At 36.3% G+C, this 18,346-nt stretch overlaps 1 protein-coding gene across 3 annotated transcripts in view; it reads left to right on the plus strand.

Annotated features, from left to right (window-relative positions):
• The window catches only part of TRAK2 (trafficking kinesin protein 2), a 63,641-nt gene that overhangs the window by 8,895 nt on the left and 36,400 nt on the right, over positions 1-18,346 (plus strand). For 2 of the 3 annotated variants that reach the window (XM_022567407.3, XM_022567406.3), the window contains exon 2: positions 14,951-15,239. In XM_022567407.3, the coding sequence (XP_022423115.2) occupies positions 15,149-15,239 (91 nt within the window). In that variant the 5' untranslated portion in view covers positions 14,951-15,148. Of the gene's footprint in view, positions 1-4,163; positions 4,456-14,950; positions 15,240-18,346 lie in introns of all 3 variants that reach the window. The other variant, XM_089916502.1, reaches the window with a different exon arrangement.

The following is an 18,346-nucleotide window of genomic DNA, read 5'->3' on the forward strand; positions in this document are numbered from 1 at the left end:
GAAGATAGCACTTTCCCCCTTCCTGTCTGGAAGAGGACTTCCAGGAAGTAAATTGTAATATATGTTGGGAAAGAAACATTAGATGCTAAGTTAGAAAATAAAGGTGGTAGGGGAGGCTACTTCAGACCAGGTGGACTGGTAACGTCTCCCAGAGGGTGACTTTTCAGCTGAGACCTGAGGGGTGAGAAGTAGTTACCATATAAAGAACAAGAGGGGAGAGTATTCTGGGTACAGTGAACAGTTGCAAAGGCCCAGGATAGGAGAGAGTATGATGAGGAAGTGGAAAGAAATGACAGGAGGCCTGTGACTGAGTATGAGCAAAGAGGAGAGTGGTACAAGATGAGGGAGGAGAAGTAGTCAGAGGCCAGACGGGGCTGAACCTTGGAGACTGATTAGAATTGTGGATTTTATTCTGTATATTATGAACACCTTGAATTTTTTTAAAAGGAGTTTAGTTTTAAAAACTTTATTCTTGTTGCCTTATGGAGAATAGAGAGGAGATTAAGCATGGAGTCTGTTAGGTTTTTCATATTCTAAGAAATGATGATGGCTTGAATTAGGATGGTAGAAGAGGGGATGAAGAGAAGTGGGTGTGTTCGAGATATATTGGTATTAGACTATACAGGATTTGATAATGGATTGAATGTGGCAAGGTGAGAGAAAGGAGGCATCTGCTGTTCAGTGGATCAGTTCAAGGGATCATAATCAGCCTGTGAGAGATTTGAGTGGAACTCAGGAAGAAGTCTGGTCTGAAGAGCCTGATTGGGAGTTATTAACACGAAAGAAGTGGTTAATCTGTGGTCGTGAATGGTTTGCACAAAGGTACATGAAAAACAGGTACATGGTCACAACTGGAACTCTGGCATCAACAACATTTAAGGATCAAGGGGAGGGAGCTGGGTGATCCAAAGGAGGGATTTGAGAAAGAGCGTTCATTGTAAGATGTAGGCTCCAGGGGGCCACAGGAGGAAAGTTGAAGTAGGGAATGGTCAGTAATATTGAACCAGAGATGACCTAATATAACAACTAAGAAGGTATGATTGGATTGGTTAGCAGGGACTGTTGGTCACTTTGAAGGGAAAGTGGTTTCAGGAAAAATCAGATCACAGTGAGGTTGAAGGATGAATGAGAGGTGAGAAGGGCATGAGAGTCATACTCTGTGGCTGAGGAAAGCAGCTAGAGGGGAACCCAGAGTCTTGGGGAAGGGAGATTTTTAAACTTTTATTTTATCTGTTTTTAATAAAATAGAAGACTTTGGACATGATAATAGGCCAAGGAAGAGGGTAAAGCTAGTGGAGTATAGGGATAACCAGTAGAGCAAAGTTTCGAGAAGGCAGGAGTAGAGACTTACAAATAACATACATTTCATTATTTTTTAACTGGATGGACATATACACATGGTAGAAAAATTGGAAGGAAATGATGAAAAATAAGTTTCTTTCCCCCTTCTGTCTTCCAGCCACGCAGTTCCTCTTCTTAGAGGATTGCTAATTTCCACTGCCGTCAATAAGTGTATAAATGTATGACTGATGTTTGTACTTAATTCTCAGAGTTTGGAGAGAAATCTAGCTATAGATTATGTGGGTTTATTGGTGGGAGGAATGAGAGAAAGAGAGATGGAGGACAGATAGGGGTTCAGAGAAGAGTGAGAAAGGTGTGGTATGGAATTGTCTCAGAAAAGAAGGCCATTGAAGAGGATGATGGAGGGCATGTCTATGGGGTGACGCCCATGGGTGAAGAATTTTCAGCAGCCCCTCTCCACATGGTTTTGTGACCTTTTCAGGAGAACTTAACTACTTTATATTTAAAATCTGTGTCAACTTAGAAAATGGCTTTCTCAAAAATTCATCACTTGTGTAAAGTAAGTACATGTTTGGGGTCCAAGTGCCAGAACTCTGCTTTCAGCTCTTAATTGCTTTCAGTCATAGGCATGTTCTGTGGTGCTTTGGGGTTATTCAGACCAGTGGTATAAATCAAAACAAAGGGAAGCTTGTTGGTTAAGAGAGAGCACTCTCTGTCTGAAGGCAGAAAGGAAGAGGAGACTGGAAACCAACTACAATGTCTCTGAGGTGGCACTACTGTTCCTAAAGCCTTTAACAACCTAAAAAAAAATTTTCTTTTCAACCATTCTCTTTTTAGCTAGTACTAGGCTAAATGGCTGAGTGTGACTTTGTTTTATGTTTAGTCACAAAATTGAAAGATTACAAATGAGACATATTATTGATTGTGAGTTTCTTAAAGAAGATATTTGGTCATTTCTTATTTGATATGGGGCTTATTTTAAATGTATTCATAAACAGCTGCAAATGCTCTTTGTGGAAAACATGATAAAACTAAGCAGTGAGCCAAAGGTTCAGGCTTAGCTTTCTGACAAAACTGACAACTCATTCTCTTTAGTTATTACAAGAAAAGTGGGTACTGTGTCACAGCTATAACAATGATATATCACCCTTTTATCAACAAACTCTTATACAGAGTTTTCCATAAAGCAAGTACAGTGCTTTCTTTCAAATATTCGATCTTAGCTTGATTTTGTTCTTCAAGGCAATTCATTTAGTTGATGCTGGACTGAAGTGTATTAATAATCAATTTTGTTCATTCAGTTACTTCTGTAATTCAGTGTGTTGACATTTTTAATCATTAAACTTATAGCTGGGCATGTATTGCGAGCCTACTGTATGTCAGTTGCTTTAAGGTTTGGGGCATACAAAAATAAGATAGCTTCTTTCAAGGAGCTCATAGTGTAGTGAGGAAAAAATTGAGCATACAGTCTTCTGGGAGCATCCAAGTAGGGGAGTCAGTAAATACTGATTAAGGAGCAAAATCACAATAAAAAATTTTAAGATTTCCTAAACCATTTTCTCTCTGTTTCCACTGTATTTCTCTGTAGTGATTAACAGTAAAATTCTCACGAAAGAGACGAGGACCTATACTTTTCTTAGGAGACAGTTAAAGAAAGGACAGAGCATATTCATAGCCAGCCTAGAGAAAAGAACACCAGATGAGAAAGGCACTTGGTAACAGTGCCAAAGGAAGAGAAGCAAGCCAGCTGAATCCCTAGTGCTGAAGGGATGAAAGAAAAGGTACTTGAGGAACTAGCCAAGGGTCAAAAAACAGGTCCTAGGGTTTGGTCTCAAGCAGACAACTTCTGGGTTCTCTGATAATCTGGTTTCTCAGCCAACAGCAGGTTAGAAAAGGGAGAGGCACACTGGCAACAAAGGTTGATAGCCTCACAGTGAGGGAGAAAAGAAAATTAGAAGAGGACTTAAGTCTCCAAAAAATTAGCAATTTGAGATCATTTAGTGTAGGGAGAAAGAACTCTTTAAAAGCTTATAATCCTGGAGCATATCGCCATAGTCACCATAATACAGTAACTGCTAGTCATAGTTATGCTCCTGAGTCATCAACTTCTTTTTATTCTATTCTATCTAAGGACTTCTTCCCCCTTCCCATTGCAGTCTGTTGGACTTTCTCATTACCATGTCTTAACTTTAAGGAGAAAACATCTTACTATCAATGTTTCTAAAATAAAATGGGTGTGGGATGGGAGGATTGGGTACAAGTTTCCCCTGCTATCAGAAAGTAGAGCGTTCCTATGAAACCTTTTGGAAAGCCGGTATAAAGCGAAGTAATTACCTTAGGACACATCTTACTAACAGATGCACAAAATAAGTCAGGATAAAGCGCAGATGGTCACAGACATGGTTCAAGGCTATAGAGGCTTGATGCTGAGATGCTGAGTGTAGTTCCCTGGGAAGGAGCTTGGTGGTGCCCCTCTCACTGACCACTGCCTCTGTAACACTTCTCTGCAAAACAAATGTCTTTTTTTCATTTTTTTAGTTAGAGAAAACAGGTACTAATGTAGGTCTTTCATAAAAGCAAAGTGGCATAAAGTCAACTTTCAAAAAGCGGGGGATACAAGTATTAAACGTTTTCTGGTTTTTTGCCACACTGTTGTCAAACCCGTTTCTAGGGGATGTTTTCAACTTCAGTGTAACTGATGGGCTTAACTGATATAGCCTTGCTTGTATGCTCACATTTCTTACTGAAACCCATGGGAGGCCTATGCAGATCTTTGTAAATCGGGTTAAGAAAGCCTTCAGTTTTCAGATGCTCTAACTGTCTTCTGTTTCTCATGTGGCTCCATTTTCTCCCTACTGCAGATTGCAAGGAAGTAACTTGACTACAGATTGATTCATTCATTTAACAGATGTTTATTGAATGCCTGGCATTTGCAAGGTATTGAGATATAGGTGGACTTAATTTTTTGGAATAAGGATTTATTTTGATCTATAGTCCACTTATTATTTTTAGCAGCTCAGAACAAGTAACAGATTGATTGATTCCTGAATTTCATTGGCAAACCAAAATCATCCACTACATGTCAATTCTCCCTCAAAAGATAACCTTATCTTGAAGTCCTGGAGTTGACTGTGACAACTGATTCAGAAAACAGTGAGTCTTATGTCTAAACCATAATATAATTTGAATGTCTCTTGCCTAGTAGAATTATATTACTAACATGGTTATATGTCTTAGATATGCAGAATTCTAGAATCATTCGAGAATTATATATGTTTATAAATATGTTTATAATAAATATTCTATCCTGACCATCACTCACCCCCATTTTAAGTTACACCCATTCCTGGTCATATAAGATTGCATATCCTGGTGCCACTGATTACTTCATTGATCTGAAGAGCTATCTTGCCTACAGTTTTTCTTTTGGCAGCTTTTGGAAACTTTTACTTCTAAAGGCTTTAAGTATTTTAATTTTAAAATAACTGAAGACTTTAGGATCACCTTAAGCCACCAAAAGCAAGTTTATGTTTGATTGTTAGAGGAGACAGAAATGAGGACACAAACGAATCTAAAAAGGAGAGGATATATGTATGTGTATAACAGATTCACTTTGCTGTACACCTGAAACTAACACAACATTGTAAATCAACTATACTCCAATAAAAATTTTTTTAAAAAATGAGGACGTGGATTTTGAACTTCTTCTTGAATTTCTGTTTTTAAATTTTGAATTTACTTTACTGCTCTGTGAAAGTGCTGTTTCAGGGCATCTTCTTGGCTATTTGATTTGAAGCTAAGTCTGGAAGAGCAGATTATACAGAAGTATTCTTAAGTCTGCCAGCATGATTATATCTGTTTGGTTTATTTCTTAACCTTCTGTGAAGTGTTTGTAGGTTTTCAGGTGATGGTGTCTTTTGATTTACTCTACTACCTAAATTTTACCAGTTAACGTTGAAAGAAAATGCTTTCTGATTTGTAGTGGAAGGATTTATTTGGTTCTAGAAGTATAGTACATATTTTAGTACCCACATAATCTATTATGTAAAATACCTCTGCTCGAGATGTTTCCCCCCATTTTTGGTTAAGAGAATAGGAAATCCACAAACTTTATAATGCCATTTCCTCTGCATTATCCATTTTTGAAGACCTATAATTGTTTTTTTTCTTTTTTTAATCATTACTTTAGTCAAAAGGACATAATTTTCTGTGTTTAAAAAAAGATTTAAAATATAGCTATGATGACTTTATTAATATCCTGGAATATAAATTCCTGATAGCAATCACTCTTGTGAATATTTTAACATGTCTATACCTAAATGTCATCTGAGTATCCAGACAGACCCTTTAAGAACTAAACAGTTGGCTTGAACCTTCAGTTTCATGTTATGGAGAAGCCAAAAACCCTCCCTAAGATTTCTGCAAATTCCTAGTGTTCCGTGGCCTCTGAGTTACTGCCATCTGGATGGGATTTCTTCCCCTTGCCTTCTCTCTCCCTCTCTAGAGGGGAAAAAACAAACAATTGTTTCCCTAGTCTTATGCAGAGCATCTTTGCCTTCCTTTGATGCTGCAAGGCCTTACCTTCCACCCTAAGTGCCTTTTCCATGTATTTTCCTGAACAAAAAGCATTTCTTTCCTAAGAGGACCTCCACTGTTGATGTTAAAATGATGAAATGTGTGCCTTGTTAGGTTTAATTTGATAATAATAACCCTTAAAGTAACTTATTTTCTCCATTTACCAAACTTCCAAAAATTTCAGTAATTCACACTAAACGCAGTCTCCATTCTTTAAAGAAGTTATAAGAAAACCCTATGCTGAAAAAGCTTTTGCAGTGTTAGAATTGATTATACTATATAACATTATGTAGCTCTTTTGCCAGGTGGTTCAGAGAAGATAGTGCCCTCTTAAAAGGATACAGAATTTCAGATAGAGTTCAAGTATGGAGTTGATGTTTCTCTTAGAGAACTAAACCAAGACTATTTTGTGAATGTGTGCAAGAAGACTACCCTTTTGAGGTTTGCATTTAGTAATTTTGAGCTATTTTCTATCCGATTTTCTTTGACTAAACTACATATGACGTCACTAAATTATTTTTGACTGCCAAATAATAATTTGCCATGGATTTCACATTTCTAAGCCAATCATGATCTTTTACAGAAACAAGTTTGAAAAAAATGGGTTATGGGAAAAAGGGATAAAACTAGAGATGTATAACTAGTAGCCTATGCTGGTTTTAGGATTTTTATATATCTACTCTCTTTTTTGATACTCACTGTCACTGGGAAATCATGCAAAAGTTGGAATTCCTGTCTAGAAGTAGAATTTTGAAAATATGATGTTGATACTATTATACTTATTCAGTTACTTGTTGCATTTTCTTTAAGAGTTTTGTGTCATTGTTTTCTTCTGTGGTGCAAAAATACTGTGATTTAAGGTATAGACCAGAGGTCAGCAAACTATAGCCAGTAGGCCAAACTAGCCAGTTCTATAAGCTAAGAATGGTTTTTCCATTTTTAAAGGGTTAAAAACAATAACAACAACAAAGATAATAGATGACTGAAGGCTTACATACTACCCAGCTTTTTACAAAAAAAGTTTAGATTCTTGAGTTTTAAGTGGATGAGCAATTGTTAGAAAGTCACTGATGGAAAAAATTGGTGGTTATATAATTGTATATTCTGAATACTGTGTAATTCATTACTAAGTGAGTTACATTAAAAAGATGGCGTAGATTGACAATCTGTTGGCATGGAAAGATAAATGAGTAGGCTACTAAACGCATATCAACAGTCTATCTCCCAGTGAATGATGGTAAAAGATTACAAGGAGCTTTTATTTGATTGCGCCTATTTATCTACTGCCTGAATGTTTTTTGAATGAACATATGACTTTATTTATAATGAAAGACAAAGGTGCACACACGCATATGTGTGTGTTGTGTTTGTGTGTTTTAAAGAAAAAGAGAAACCGAATGGAAATTTCAGTGTCACTTGTGGCTGATTTTCATCAGATGATAAATAGGTTTGTTTAAGGAATGTAACTTATTATGTACCACTTTTAAACTCTTGTCATCTTTGAACTTTAAACATTTTTCCCTTCAAAACTTTTACCAAATAACCAAACACCTGAAGATGTCAACATTGAGGCTTAATCTCACTTGTATTTTTTTTTTTAACCATTTCTTTAGTTGAAATCTAATTACAGTGCTTTAGAGCAGCTAGGTAGTAATATAAAAGCAGCATGGCCTTTTAAGAAATTGTCAGGAACTGTGCCCCACATAGTTTACATTGCAGAGATTGCTAGTTCTGCATACATTGTCTCCAGAAAATGTTTTCACCTCCAGGCACATGTTCAGACACTAAGGATTGAAAAGTTGCAATAATGATTATACGATAAGTAGCCTGCCAAAAGAACAGTAGGACTTCATAGATTTTTTTTAAATTTCCCTTTTATCCCCATACCTTGCTCCAAATTCCCCTACTCTCCTCCCCGCAAGGCAAGCATTTTAATGTATTCATAATACAGAAAAAATTTAATTTATGTAAATTGCATTATGGTGTCTCTCTCCTTTTGCTTCTGCTTTATTCACTCAGCACTGTACTTCTAGTGCTGTATTGTTCCATGGTATGTATCCACATTTTACCTATTACTCTAGAGGGAGTAGGCCCTCAGCTTACTACCACAAATAGCAATGCAGGAAACAATCTCACACCTGTCTCTTTATGGGCTGATGTGAGAATTTCTTTGAGATAGATATACCTGGGAGCAGAATTGCTGGATCAAAGGGTACGTGTGTACTTAATTTGACAACATAGTTTCCATGGTTCTTTTGAACAGCTGCACTAGTCTGCATACCCATCATGGGCTTTTTATTTGGGTAAATTTTTGTAAGAGTTTCTCTACGGCCAGTAGTTAGTGACAAGAAAGGATTACCTTAGGTAAGAATAATTGTTAGAACTCCTGAATTATTGTTAGGTGGCAATCCCAGATGAGATATAGAGCCATGCTTTTTATAAAAGCATGTTCTTTTTGAGAGCTAGAGCTGTTGACAATGTGGAAGCGTAGGAACTGATATGAATCCTATATCTTCTAAGTCTGCGTCCCATGACCAGGTACCATGAAATGGTGTTGTTTGTATTTTATAATGCTACATCCTTATCTATTTAACTTTTAAATTATATTAAGCACATAAGTAATGCTCACTGTTTACAAAATACTATTATATATGATTTATAAGTATTAACTCATTTAAGCCACATAAAATAGGTACTATTATTGTTCCCATTTTATAAATGAGGAAACTGAGGCACAGAGAGATTGTTTTAATATTACCAATTGGTGAATGTGGATAACTAATGAAAAGTCTGTGAAAATAAATGGGTTATGTAGTATATGTTATTTCATAGTCCATTACAAATACAAAGGTGCTATTTAACTTTTCTGACTTTAACTTTTGAATACCAATATGTGTAACTCATTGAAATGCCAAATGGGAAAAGGAAGCATATGTATTAACATGTTTAATATTATACTTCCAAGAATTTGAAAATAAAATCCACAGATAGTGATAACCTTTATTAGGTGCCATAGTTGTTACTGTAGCACACTGGGTGTGTAAATTTTCCAGATGGGTAAAACTTAATTATTTAAACACCATAAAATATTATCTTTCAACATTTCCTTTTAAATCCTGCTTTCCTAACTTCTTAAAGCGTAGGTATGAAAGCATGATTTAATGTTTTCCTCGTGATTGGGGTCATATTTTAATAATTGTCATTGCACTTTGATGAGGATGTCGATGTAAAATATGAGACATAAGGATTCTAGTAATGACTAGACCTGGCTTTCGTGAAAAAGTGCCTACTATTCTTTTTCTTTTGGATTATTTGCCTAATTTTAGAAAAGGTAAAGTGCAGAATACACAGTCACAGTTGTATAATGTGGCTGCTGTAAAATTAATCATCAGCCCACAGGTGGTTCCTTGCCTAGAAAACCTTCTTCAGTGTTGCTGTGGTAGCTTTAGCTCCTAGTGATTTGAAGACCCTGATGAACCAGATACTTATTAGCAGTCACCCATTCTCTTGCTATTTACTGTTTGTTGAGGAAGTATAGAGAAACAGTATCCCTTTCCACTGCCATAGTCCAGACTGGATTACTGGAATATAAATTCAGTATCTTTGCAAACAAGACAGCAGACTAATTTTTTCTTCAAACCTTCTTTAATATTTGGCTTGAAACCAAATGCCAAGCACAAGCAACCTCTAAAATTATGCCTCCAGGGCTTCCCTGGTGGAGCAGTGGTTAAGAATCCGCCTGCCAATGCAGAGGACATGGGTTCGAGCCGTGGTCCGGGAAGATCCCACATGCCACGGAGCAACTAAGCCCGTGCGCCACAACTACTGAGCCTGCACTCTAGAGCCTGCGAGCCACAACTACTGAGCTCGCGTGCTGCAACTACTGAAGCCCGCGTGCCTAGAGCCCGTGCACCGCAACATGAGAAGCCACCGTGATGAGAAGCCCGCGCACCGCAACAAAGAGTAGCCCCTGCTCGCCGCACCTAGAGAAAGCCCGTGCGCAGCAACAAAGACCCAATGCAGGGGCTCAAACCCGTGTCCCCTGCATTGGCAGGTGGATTCTCAACCACTGTGCCACCAGGGAAGCCCCCCATTTTATCTCTGAAAGCAGTACTAGTGATAGATGGATGAACACTAAAATAGAAATAGTGTAAAAAATTGAAAGTGAGGAAATTATACATATTAAATATATGTCTGGACAATAAGGATGATTACGAAGGACAGTCCCAGGATGTGTGAAAAAAGATGTGCCTGTGCAGTTGAGAGTCAGCCAAAGGTGAAGAAATATGCATGTCTGAAATGGTTTCAGCAGAGGATCATCTCTAAAATGGGATGCCTATTTAGTCAAAGGTTTGAAATTCAGGTTAAAGTTGTAGTTCAAGAACTTAAAGGCTGAGCATGGTGAGTGAAAGTGGTGCTGTGGAAACTTATCAAAAGCCACAGACGCATCATGGGTTCAAGGCCTTTTCTAATCTGCAGGTGAAACTCTGGTGTGGATTCCTTAGCTGTCAGAGGTTGCCTCCCTTATGTTGGTGGAGATTGTGGCAGGGAGGGGTTGCCTGCCTCAGTAAATGTTCATTGTAAACAAAACAGGACACTTATTTTTTTTAATGCCAAAAACATGCCAGCTCGGAGGAAATACGGACACCATAAACCTAAATTTCACTCATGGTTTTGGACTTGTAGACTAACGGATTTCTTTTAGACTAACGGCTTTAACAGCCTTTTGGAATTTGTCCTGCTTGTAAGTAGGGCTGCCTCCATGTAGTTTATATTCTGAAAACTCTACTGGTCATTAAATTGAATGATACAAAAAAAGAGGGATCAAGTATTTGCTAGGACCAAATAGCCCCTCAGGGTGAACTTTACAGTTGCTGATAGAGTAACTGTTTCGGAATGTAGTGTACTGTGGCTCACCCATGAAGCTGGCCTTGGTGTTGGTGTGTGGGCTCTGCCTTTGTAAGATCTGCTTCTCACTATCCAGGTTGGATTTCGGGGGTGACACCCCCTGCCACCCTTTTTTTCAGCTTTTAGCACTGAAGCCATTGTATAGTCTTCTTTTTTTTGTGGTTCAATATCTGATTTTAAAATTATTGTGTATTTTTTGTAAATTTTATCTTTGATGTAGCCAGATATATTAAAAATTAGTGAGTCTCTGTCTTTGTTGAAAATCTATGATTTAATATAGGAAACATGGTCCATTTATTTTATGTTTTAAATTATACAGTTTATCTTTTGTCTGGATGAAGGTTGACACTGTCTACAAGAGCTGCTGCTGGAGTTGGTGATTGGCACTGTTCCCACTTCTGCATTCAGATGAGCAGCCAACATGTATTTTAAATTAATCCCCAAAGTATTATTTGTACAATAAAAATTTTAAATATATTTTTCCAATTTAAATGTTTGTCACATCATTATATTTACTGTATTTCTAGGCTCTGCACTCTTGTCAAAGTGAAGTGTCCTGAATTGTTTTAGCCTTTTCTATAAGTCTGTTTTGGCCAGAGTATCCCGTTTTAAGGAAGTAGCAAGATTTTTTTAAGGCACAGGGCCTATATTTAGGCCCTCACTGTTGACCATTTTAGTTTCCATGGCTAGGCTAACTAAGTCATCAGCATGTTGTATTCTGCCAGCAAGGTTTATATCAATGACATGTTTTGTTTGTTCTTTTTAAGTCTCATTCTTATTAAAATAAGTCACTTAGCTGGTTTACTTTATTTTTTCCTAAATGTGCAAGAATTACAAAGGCTGGCTTCTTGTTAAATAACGCATGCTTGGTTGACTGTTTTATTAAAAAAAGCCGTGAAGTTGTTCCTAAAAAGAGTGAATAAAGATCCAGCATAGCAAGTAGATGATACTCAAGGAGTTACTAAGAATAAGTGTGTACAAACTAGGAAATGCACTGAATATGTGTTGCTTGTGCTTGCCAAAGTTTAGTTTCTACTACATTTAGAACTCTGACTCTGCAAGCTTTCAGTTTGTTCATGAATCAAAGAGGTAGAAAGAAAATGATTAAGGGCACAAAACTAACATCACTCATCAGAGGGCAGGAAGTAAATGTGACTTCTTAGGTTGCGAGCAGATCGTATTAGCAGTCAACAGTAGGGTTTACAGTGTGCCCAAGTTTGTGTAAGGTACAATAATAATAATGATAATGATAAAATTGTACTATTTGGTGGTGGTAGAAATAATAATAACTAATATTTACGTAGTATTTACTGTATTCTAAGGTATTGTTCTAAGAGCTTTACATGTATTAACTCATGTAATTTCCCCAGTGACCATCTGAGGTAGGTGCTACTGTTATCCTCTCATAACTCACTTAATCCCCATAGTAACCCCATAAAGTAGACCATGTTATTAAGCCCATTTTACAAATGAAGAAACAAGGTTAAGTAACTTATTCAAGGTCATGCAACTAGTAGTAGAGCTGGAGTTCGGAATCCATGTTCTTAACCACTCTGGTAGGCTCAATAATGGCCTCCTCCCAACCTCACTGGATGGGGGTGGGCAAATCTTTACTGGTTTGATGCACTTTCGTTCCATTGCCCTTTCAGTGGTTAATTTGGGAATGGCAGTTTGGACAATAAGATAGCACATGGGGAAGAATTTAATTGCACACAGTAGACTGATCTTGGATGTGAAAATGAATTTTTGACAACTGGAATTAAAATCAAAGTACCTAAACAAATACTTTTGAGCTTTACTTCATGTTGCACTGGCTAGTACAGATTGCTATGTTGACAAACATGTTTCAAGAAAATAATTGTTTATATAAAATAGAATTTTAAAAATTTATAAAAATTTTCTGAATTCAAATATAGGAAAATTTTTATGTCAACATAAAATTATAAACTTTTCTGGGAAGGAATGTTGTTTATTATGTGTTTTTCCTTGTACATTTTTTTTTCATTTATGAAGTATAAAAACAGCAACCCTATGCCAATAACCACAGAAGTTTTTGAAATTTTACTTGTCCACGGAAATCCATGAAAGCCTGGATGTTGCAAATCTTGTTGTTTACTTACTAAACTCCATTCTTACCATCTTGCTTCCTGATCACTTACAGCCTGACTTTGGGCCTAATCTCTTTATTGAACTGGTTTCTAGAAGGTTACTGCTGATTTTATGGTCTCTGTATACCACCTTTTTTAAACCAAAGATCTTTTTTGACTTTTCTGTAATGTTTAATTCTGTTGCCCATTCTGTCTCTGAAATTCTCTTCCCTAGCAGTTGCTGACAGTGTGTCTCTGTGCTACCTCAGTGACCATTTTCAGTCTCCTTTAGTGCTTCTATTTTGGTCTTTTCTATTTCTTGGTGGTGACTCTTGTAAAAAAAACACATCATGTTTATAATGCCTGTAAATAGTAGGCATGAAAATGAATTAGCCATAAATAGAAGCTGCATGTTGCTAAGTAGACACTATTTAGTAGAGACTGTCTTTTGATATAAAGCTAAGTTTATAATTAATATTGAAGTTTTTTTGATTGCAACAATTGGGTTTTTTTAAATACACACATATATATACACACATTATATTCCTTTGTATATACCATTATTAAACTACTTCTTTATGGATATCTTGATTCCAGTTGTGTACGTATGCTTTAAAAAAAGAAAATACTGTATGGGCATCCTTATGCCTGCATCTTGGCGTACTCTGTGAGTATCTCCATCATATAAATTCCTAATGGTAGAATTGTTAAATTATGGTGTATATGCATTGAAAACTTTGGTAGGCATTGACAAATAGCCTTTCTAAAAGCTTGTATCAATTTGCACTTTTATCAACAGTATAAGTACCGATTTCTCCGTACGCCTCCAACAATGAATATAATAAAACTTAATGTTTGCTGATCTAATGGATGAAAAATATTTTCTTTACATTTTTATTTATTTTAATTATAAGTGAGGTTGAGCACCTTTTATATCAGTGGTTTTCAACTGGGGGCAACTTTGCCCCCCCAGGGGACATTTGATACTGTCTGGAAACATTTGGGGGCTGTTAAAACTAGGAGAGGGTCTGGGAAGAGGGATCTACTGGCATGCTGCCAAACATCTTACAATGCACACAACAAAGTATTATTTTCCAGACCCAAATATCAGTAGTGCCAGGGTTGAGAAACCCTGTTTTATATTCTTCCGTTTCATCTTCTTTGTTGGTTTATATCTGTAATTTCTGAGTTATTTTATTGTTTGCTTTAGAGTTTATAGTATACATTTTTAATTTATCACAGTTCCCCTTTGAGTGATATTTTACTATTTCATGTATGGTATAAACACCTTGCTATAGTATATTTCCATTTTTCTCCTCCTGGCCTTTGTGCTGTTGTTTTAATATGTTTTACTTCTGCGTACGTTATAGACCCCACAATATATTATTATTATTTTACTTTAAACAGTAGATTATCTTTAAATTTTTAAAACAGCTTTAATGAATTATAATTTACATTAGATTGCACATATTTCAAATATACAATTTGATAAGTTTTGACATATGTATATACTTGTGAAACCATTGTCACAATCAAAATAATGAACATATTTATCATCCCCCAAACTTTCCTCCTGCCCCTTGGTCATCCCTCCCCAACCCCAGGCAACCACTGATCTGCTTTCTGTCACTATAGATAAGCTTACATTTTCTAGAATTTTATATAAATGGAATCATAAACTATGTGATTTTTTTGTCTGACCCTTTCATCCAGTATATTATATCTAGATTTATCAATGTGGTGTGTGTATCATTAGGAAAACATTCTTTTTTTTTTTTTTTTTTTGGCGTTACGCGGGCCTCTCACTGTTGTGGCCTCTCCCGTTGCGGAGCACAGGCTCCGGACGTGCAGGCTCAGCGGCCATGGCTCACGGGCCCAGCCGCTCCGCGGCATGTGGGATCTTCCCAGACCGGGGCACGAAGCCGTGTCCCCTGCATCGGCAGGTGGACTCTCAACCACTGCGCCACCAGGGAAGCCCTAGGAAGACATTCTTAATGACAGACGTTCTGGGTAATTGGACTGCTGTTATTAATGAGCATGCTGAATTCTAAAGTCACTTGATGTGTTCTTTGTTTTAGGTCATGACCATCCAAGGAGTGATAATCACATGAGAGCGCTCATTGCTCCAGATGTCATTTGACCATCAAAACAAAAAAATCTGTTTAAAAGAAAATATCCATTTGACCAGAACCTTTCTTTATTGAATGGCTTGATGGATTTCCTTTACTCTGATTCAAACCAAAGCTGTCCTGCTCAAAAACAAGAAAGGATCTTGCATGAGTCAATCCCAGAATGCCACTTCTACATCACCGACGGGTGAAGAAAACCTCATGAATATCAATCACAGAGACTCAGAGAGCATCACTGGTGAGTCCAGTTTAATAAATGAAGTGCTGTTGCTTACAGGATAAAATAGTGCTGTTGCTTACAGACCCACCATGATGGAACTCAGCCTCTCTTTCCAGCCTGGTCTCCTCAGAGACCACTGAATTAATCTCTCCATCCCCAGGTCTCCTATGGCATTATCAAAATCTGCCTTGGGTGCTGTTCCTTGTCTGCATCTGACTCCCTGTACCGTGTGAGCCCTGGTCAGTAGGAACTGCGTCATACTTATCTCCCTTATCTTGTCTTCCTATTCCTATCTGCCTGTCTCCGCAAGAACAGGGTTGCTTGTGTTTCTGTGCCCTGCAGTCACCTAATAACAACAGTATCTGGCACATAAGAGGCTCGCAGGACATATAGGGTATGCAAAAACAGGTACAGCCCCATAAGTCCTTATCTGCAAGACTAAATTTTAAAAACTCTGTACACCCAAAATTTTTTCTAAACTTTCGTTCTAAAACTCACTGGTCCACAAAACCTGACCTGTCCAGTTGTTTCTAGACATCTCACTTAGTTGGAATACTTGTTTAATGAAATTGTATTAATGTGTTTAAATATGGGATACTGCTACAAAACCAGTTGGAGGTCTTATATAACATACAGTATGCACAGTACTACTTTTCTAAAACTCCATAAAATTCTGCAACCCATCTAAACCTAAAGTTTTTCCCATTTTTTGTTCAGCTTTATTGAGATACCTGCATTAAGATACTATAAAATGCACCCATTTTAAGTGTACAGTTTGGTTCAGTATGGCCTGTGGGCCATAGTTTGCTGACGTCTGCACAACAGCATCAACACTTGATAACGTCAGTGTTTTTGATTTTAACCATTCTAGTAGGTGTGTACTGGTACCTCTGTGTGGTTTCACTTTCTTTTTCCCTGATGACTAATGATGTTCAGTGTCTTTTCATGTGCTTGTTGGCTATTTCTAGATATTTTGAGTTGTCTATTTAAATCATTTGCCCATTTTTATATCTGTCTTACTACTGAATTGTAGTAAATATTCTTTTTATATTCTGTGTAAATCCTTTGTTAGGTAAAGGGGTGCAAATATTTTCTCCCAGACCATGGCTCGCCTTTTCATCTTCTTAATGGTGTCTTTTGAAGACCAAAAGTTTAAAATTTTGGTGGAGCCCAGTTTATCAATTTTTGCTTTTATAGTTCATATTTTTTGTGTCATTTCTAAGAAATCTTTGCATACTTCAAGATCACAAAGACATTCTCCTTTGTTTTCTTTGAAGAGTTTTATAATTTTTGCTTTTACATTTAGTTCAATTTTATAATTAATTTTGAATATATAATGAAGTTAGGGTCCAGATTTCTTTTTCCCAGTTGAATGTTTAATTGTTCCTGCACCATTTGTTGAAAATATTATCTTTTACACTATTGAATTACCTTGGTAATTTCATTGAAAAATCATTTGATTATGTATGTGTGGATCTATTCCTGGACTCTCCATTCTGTTTCTTTAATCCCTAAGTCTATCTTTACATAAATACCACAGTGTTTTGATTACTGTAACTCTGTAGTAAATCTTGAAATCAGGTAGTATAATTTCTTGAAGTTTGCTCTTCTTTTTAAAAAATTATTTTGGCCATTCTAGACCTTTCACATTTCTATATAAATTTTAAAACCAGCTTGTCAATTTCTGCCAACAAAGATTAATGGAATTTTGAATGGAATCATATAGACTTTGTAGAGAATTGACATCTTAAGACTATTGAGTCTTCTAATCCGTGAACATGATATATCTCTCCATTTATTTAGGTCTTCTTTAATTTCTCTTAATAGTATTTGTAGTTTTTATTACACAGGTCTTCCACATATTTTATTAAATTTAATCCTAAATTTTTAATTTTTTTCTGCTACTATAAATGACATTGTTTATTTAATTTTATTTTCCAGCTGTTTATTACTAGTATGTAGAAATGAAATTGATTCTTTATATATTGACTTTGTATTCTGCAACTTTGCTTAACTTAGTTTTATTAACTTTCTTGTAGATTCCTTAGCATTCGCTACATAAACCATAATGTCTGCAAATGGAGACAGTTTTACATATTCCTTTTCAATCTAGATGTGTTTTATTTCTTTTTCTTGCCCTTTGAATGGGACAGGATTTCAGTATATTTTTGAATAAAAGTGGTGGGAGCAAACATCCTTGCCAAATTTCCAATATTAGGAGAGAAGTTACGGTCTTTCACCAGAAGTTTTTTGAGAATGCCCTTTTTCAAATTGAGAAAGTGTCCTTCTCTTCCTAGTTGGATGACAGGTTTTTGTCATGAATGGGTATTGAATTTTGTCAAATACCTATTTTCCATTACTGAGATGGTTTTTCTTTTTTAGTCCATTGGTGTGGTGAATTCTATTGATCTATTTTTTAATTTTAAACCAGCTTTGCATTCCTGTGGAAGACTCTACTTGGTCATGATATATTATCATTCTTATATATTGTGGATTTGATTTACTAATGTTGTGTGTGTGTGTGTGTGTGTGTGTGTGTGTGTTTCCCATTCATTGGTTTGTACTCCTTTTTTTGCAATGTCTTTGCATGATTTTGGTATTAGGGCAATGCTGGCCTCATAAAATGAGTTGTGAAGTATTCCCTTCTCTATATTTGAAAGAGTTTTTTGTAGAATTGGTATGGTAACATTTTCCATCCTTTTACTTTTAACTTATCTGAATATTCAAGGGACATCTCCTATAGATAGTTTAAAGTCAGATCTTTTTTTCATCTAGTCTGACAATCTCTACTTTCTAATTGGTATGTTTAGACCATTTACATTTAATATAATTATCAGTTTAGTTGAGTCTACTGAACTCCTACTTGTTTTCTCTTTGTTCCATTTAAAAGTTCTTTCTTCCTTTTTTCCCCTCATTCCTTTCCTCTTTTGAGTTGTTCGTTTGCTGGTTTGTTTTTTGTAGGATTCCATTTTAATTCCACTATTGACCTAAGTAGCTATACCTCTCTTTTTTCTCAGTAGTTGCTCTGAGTTTGCAATATGCATTTTTAAATTTATCACAGTCTATCTTCAGATAACATTATACTATTCCATAAAGTGACACACAGTATTCTTCCATTTCCCCCT

The sequence above is a fragment of the Delphinapterus leucas genome, chromosome 8, assembly GCF_059928025.1.
Source record: "Delphinapterus leucas isolate spDelLeu-1000000601 "Yukka" chromosome 8, BTC_Dleu_Yukka2, whole genome shotgun sequence".
Lineage (NCBI taxonomy): Eukaryota > Metazoa > Chordata > Mammalia > Artiodactyla > Monodontidae > Delphinapterus > Delphinapterus leucas.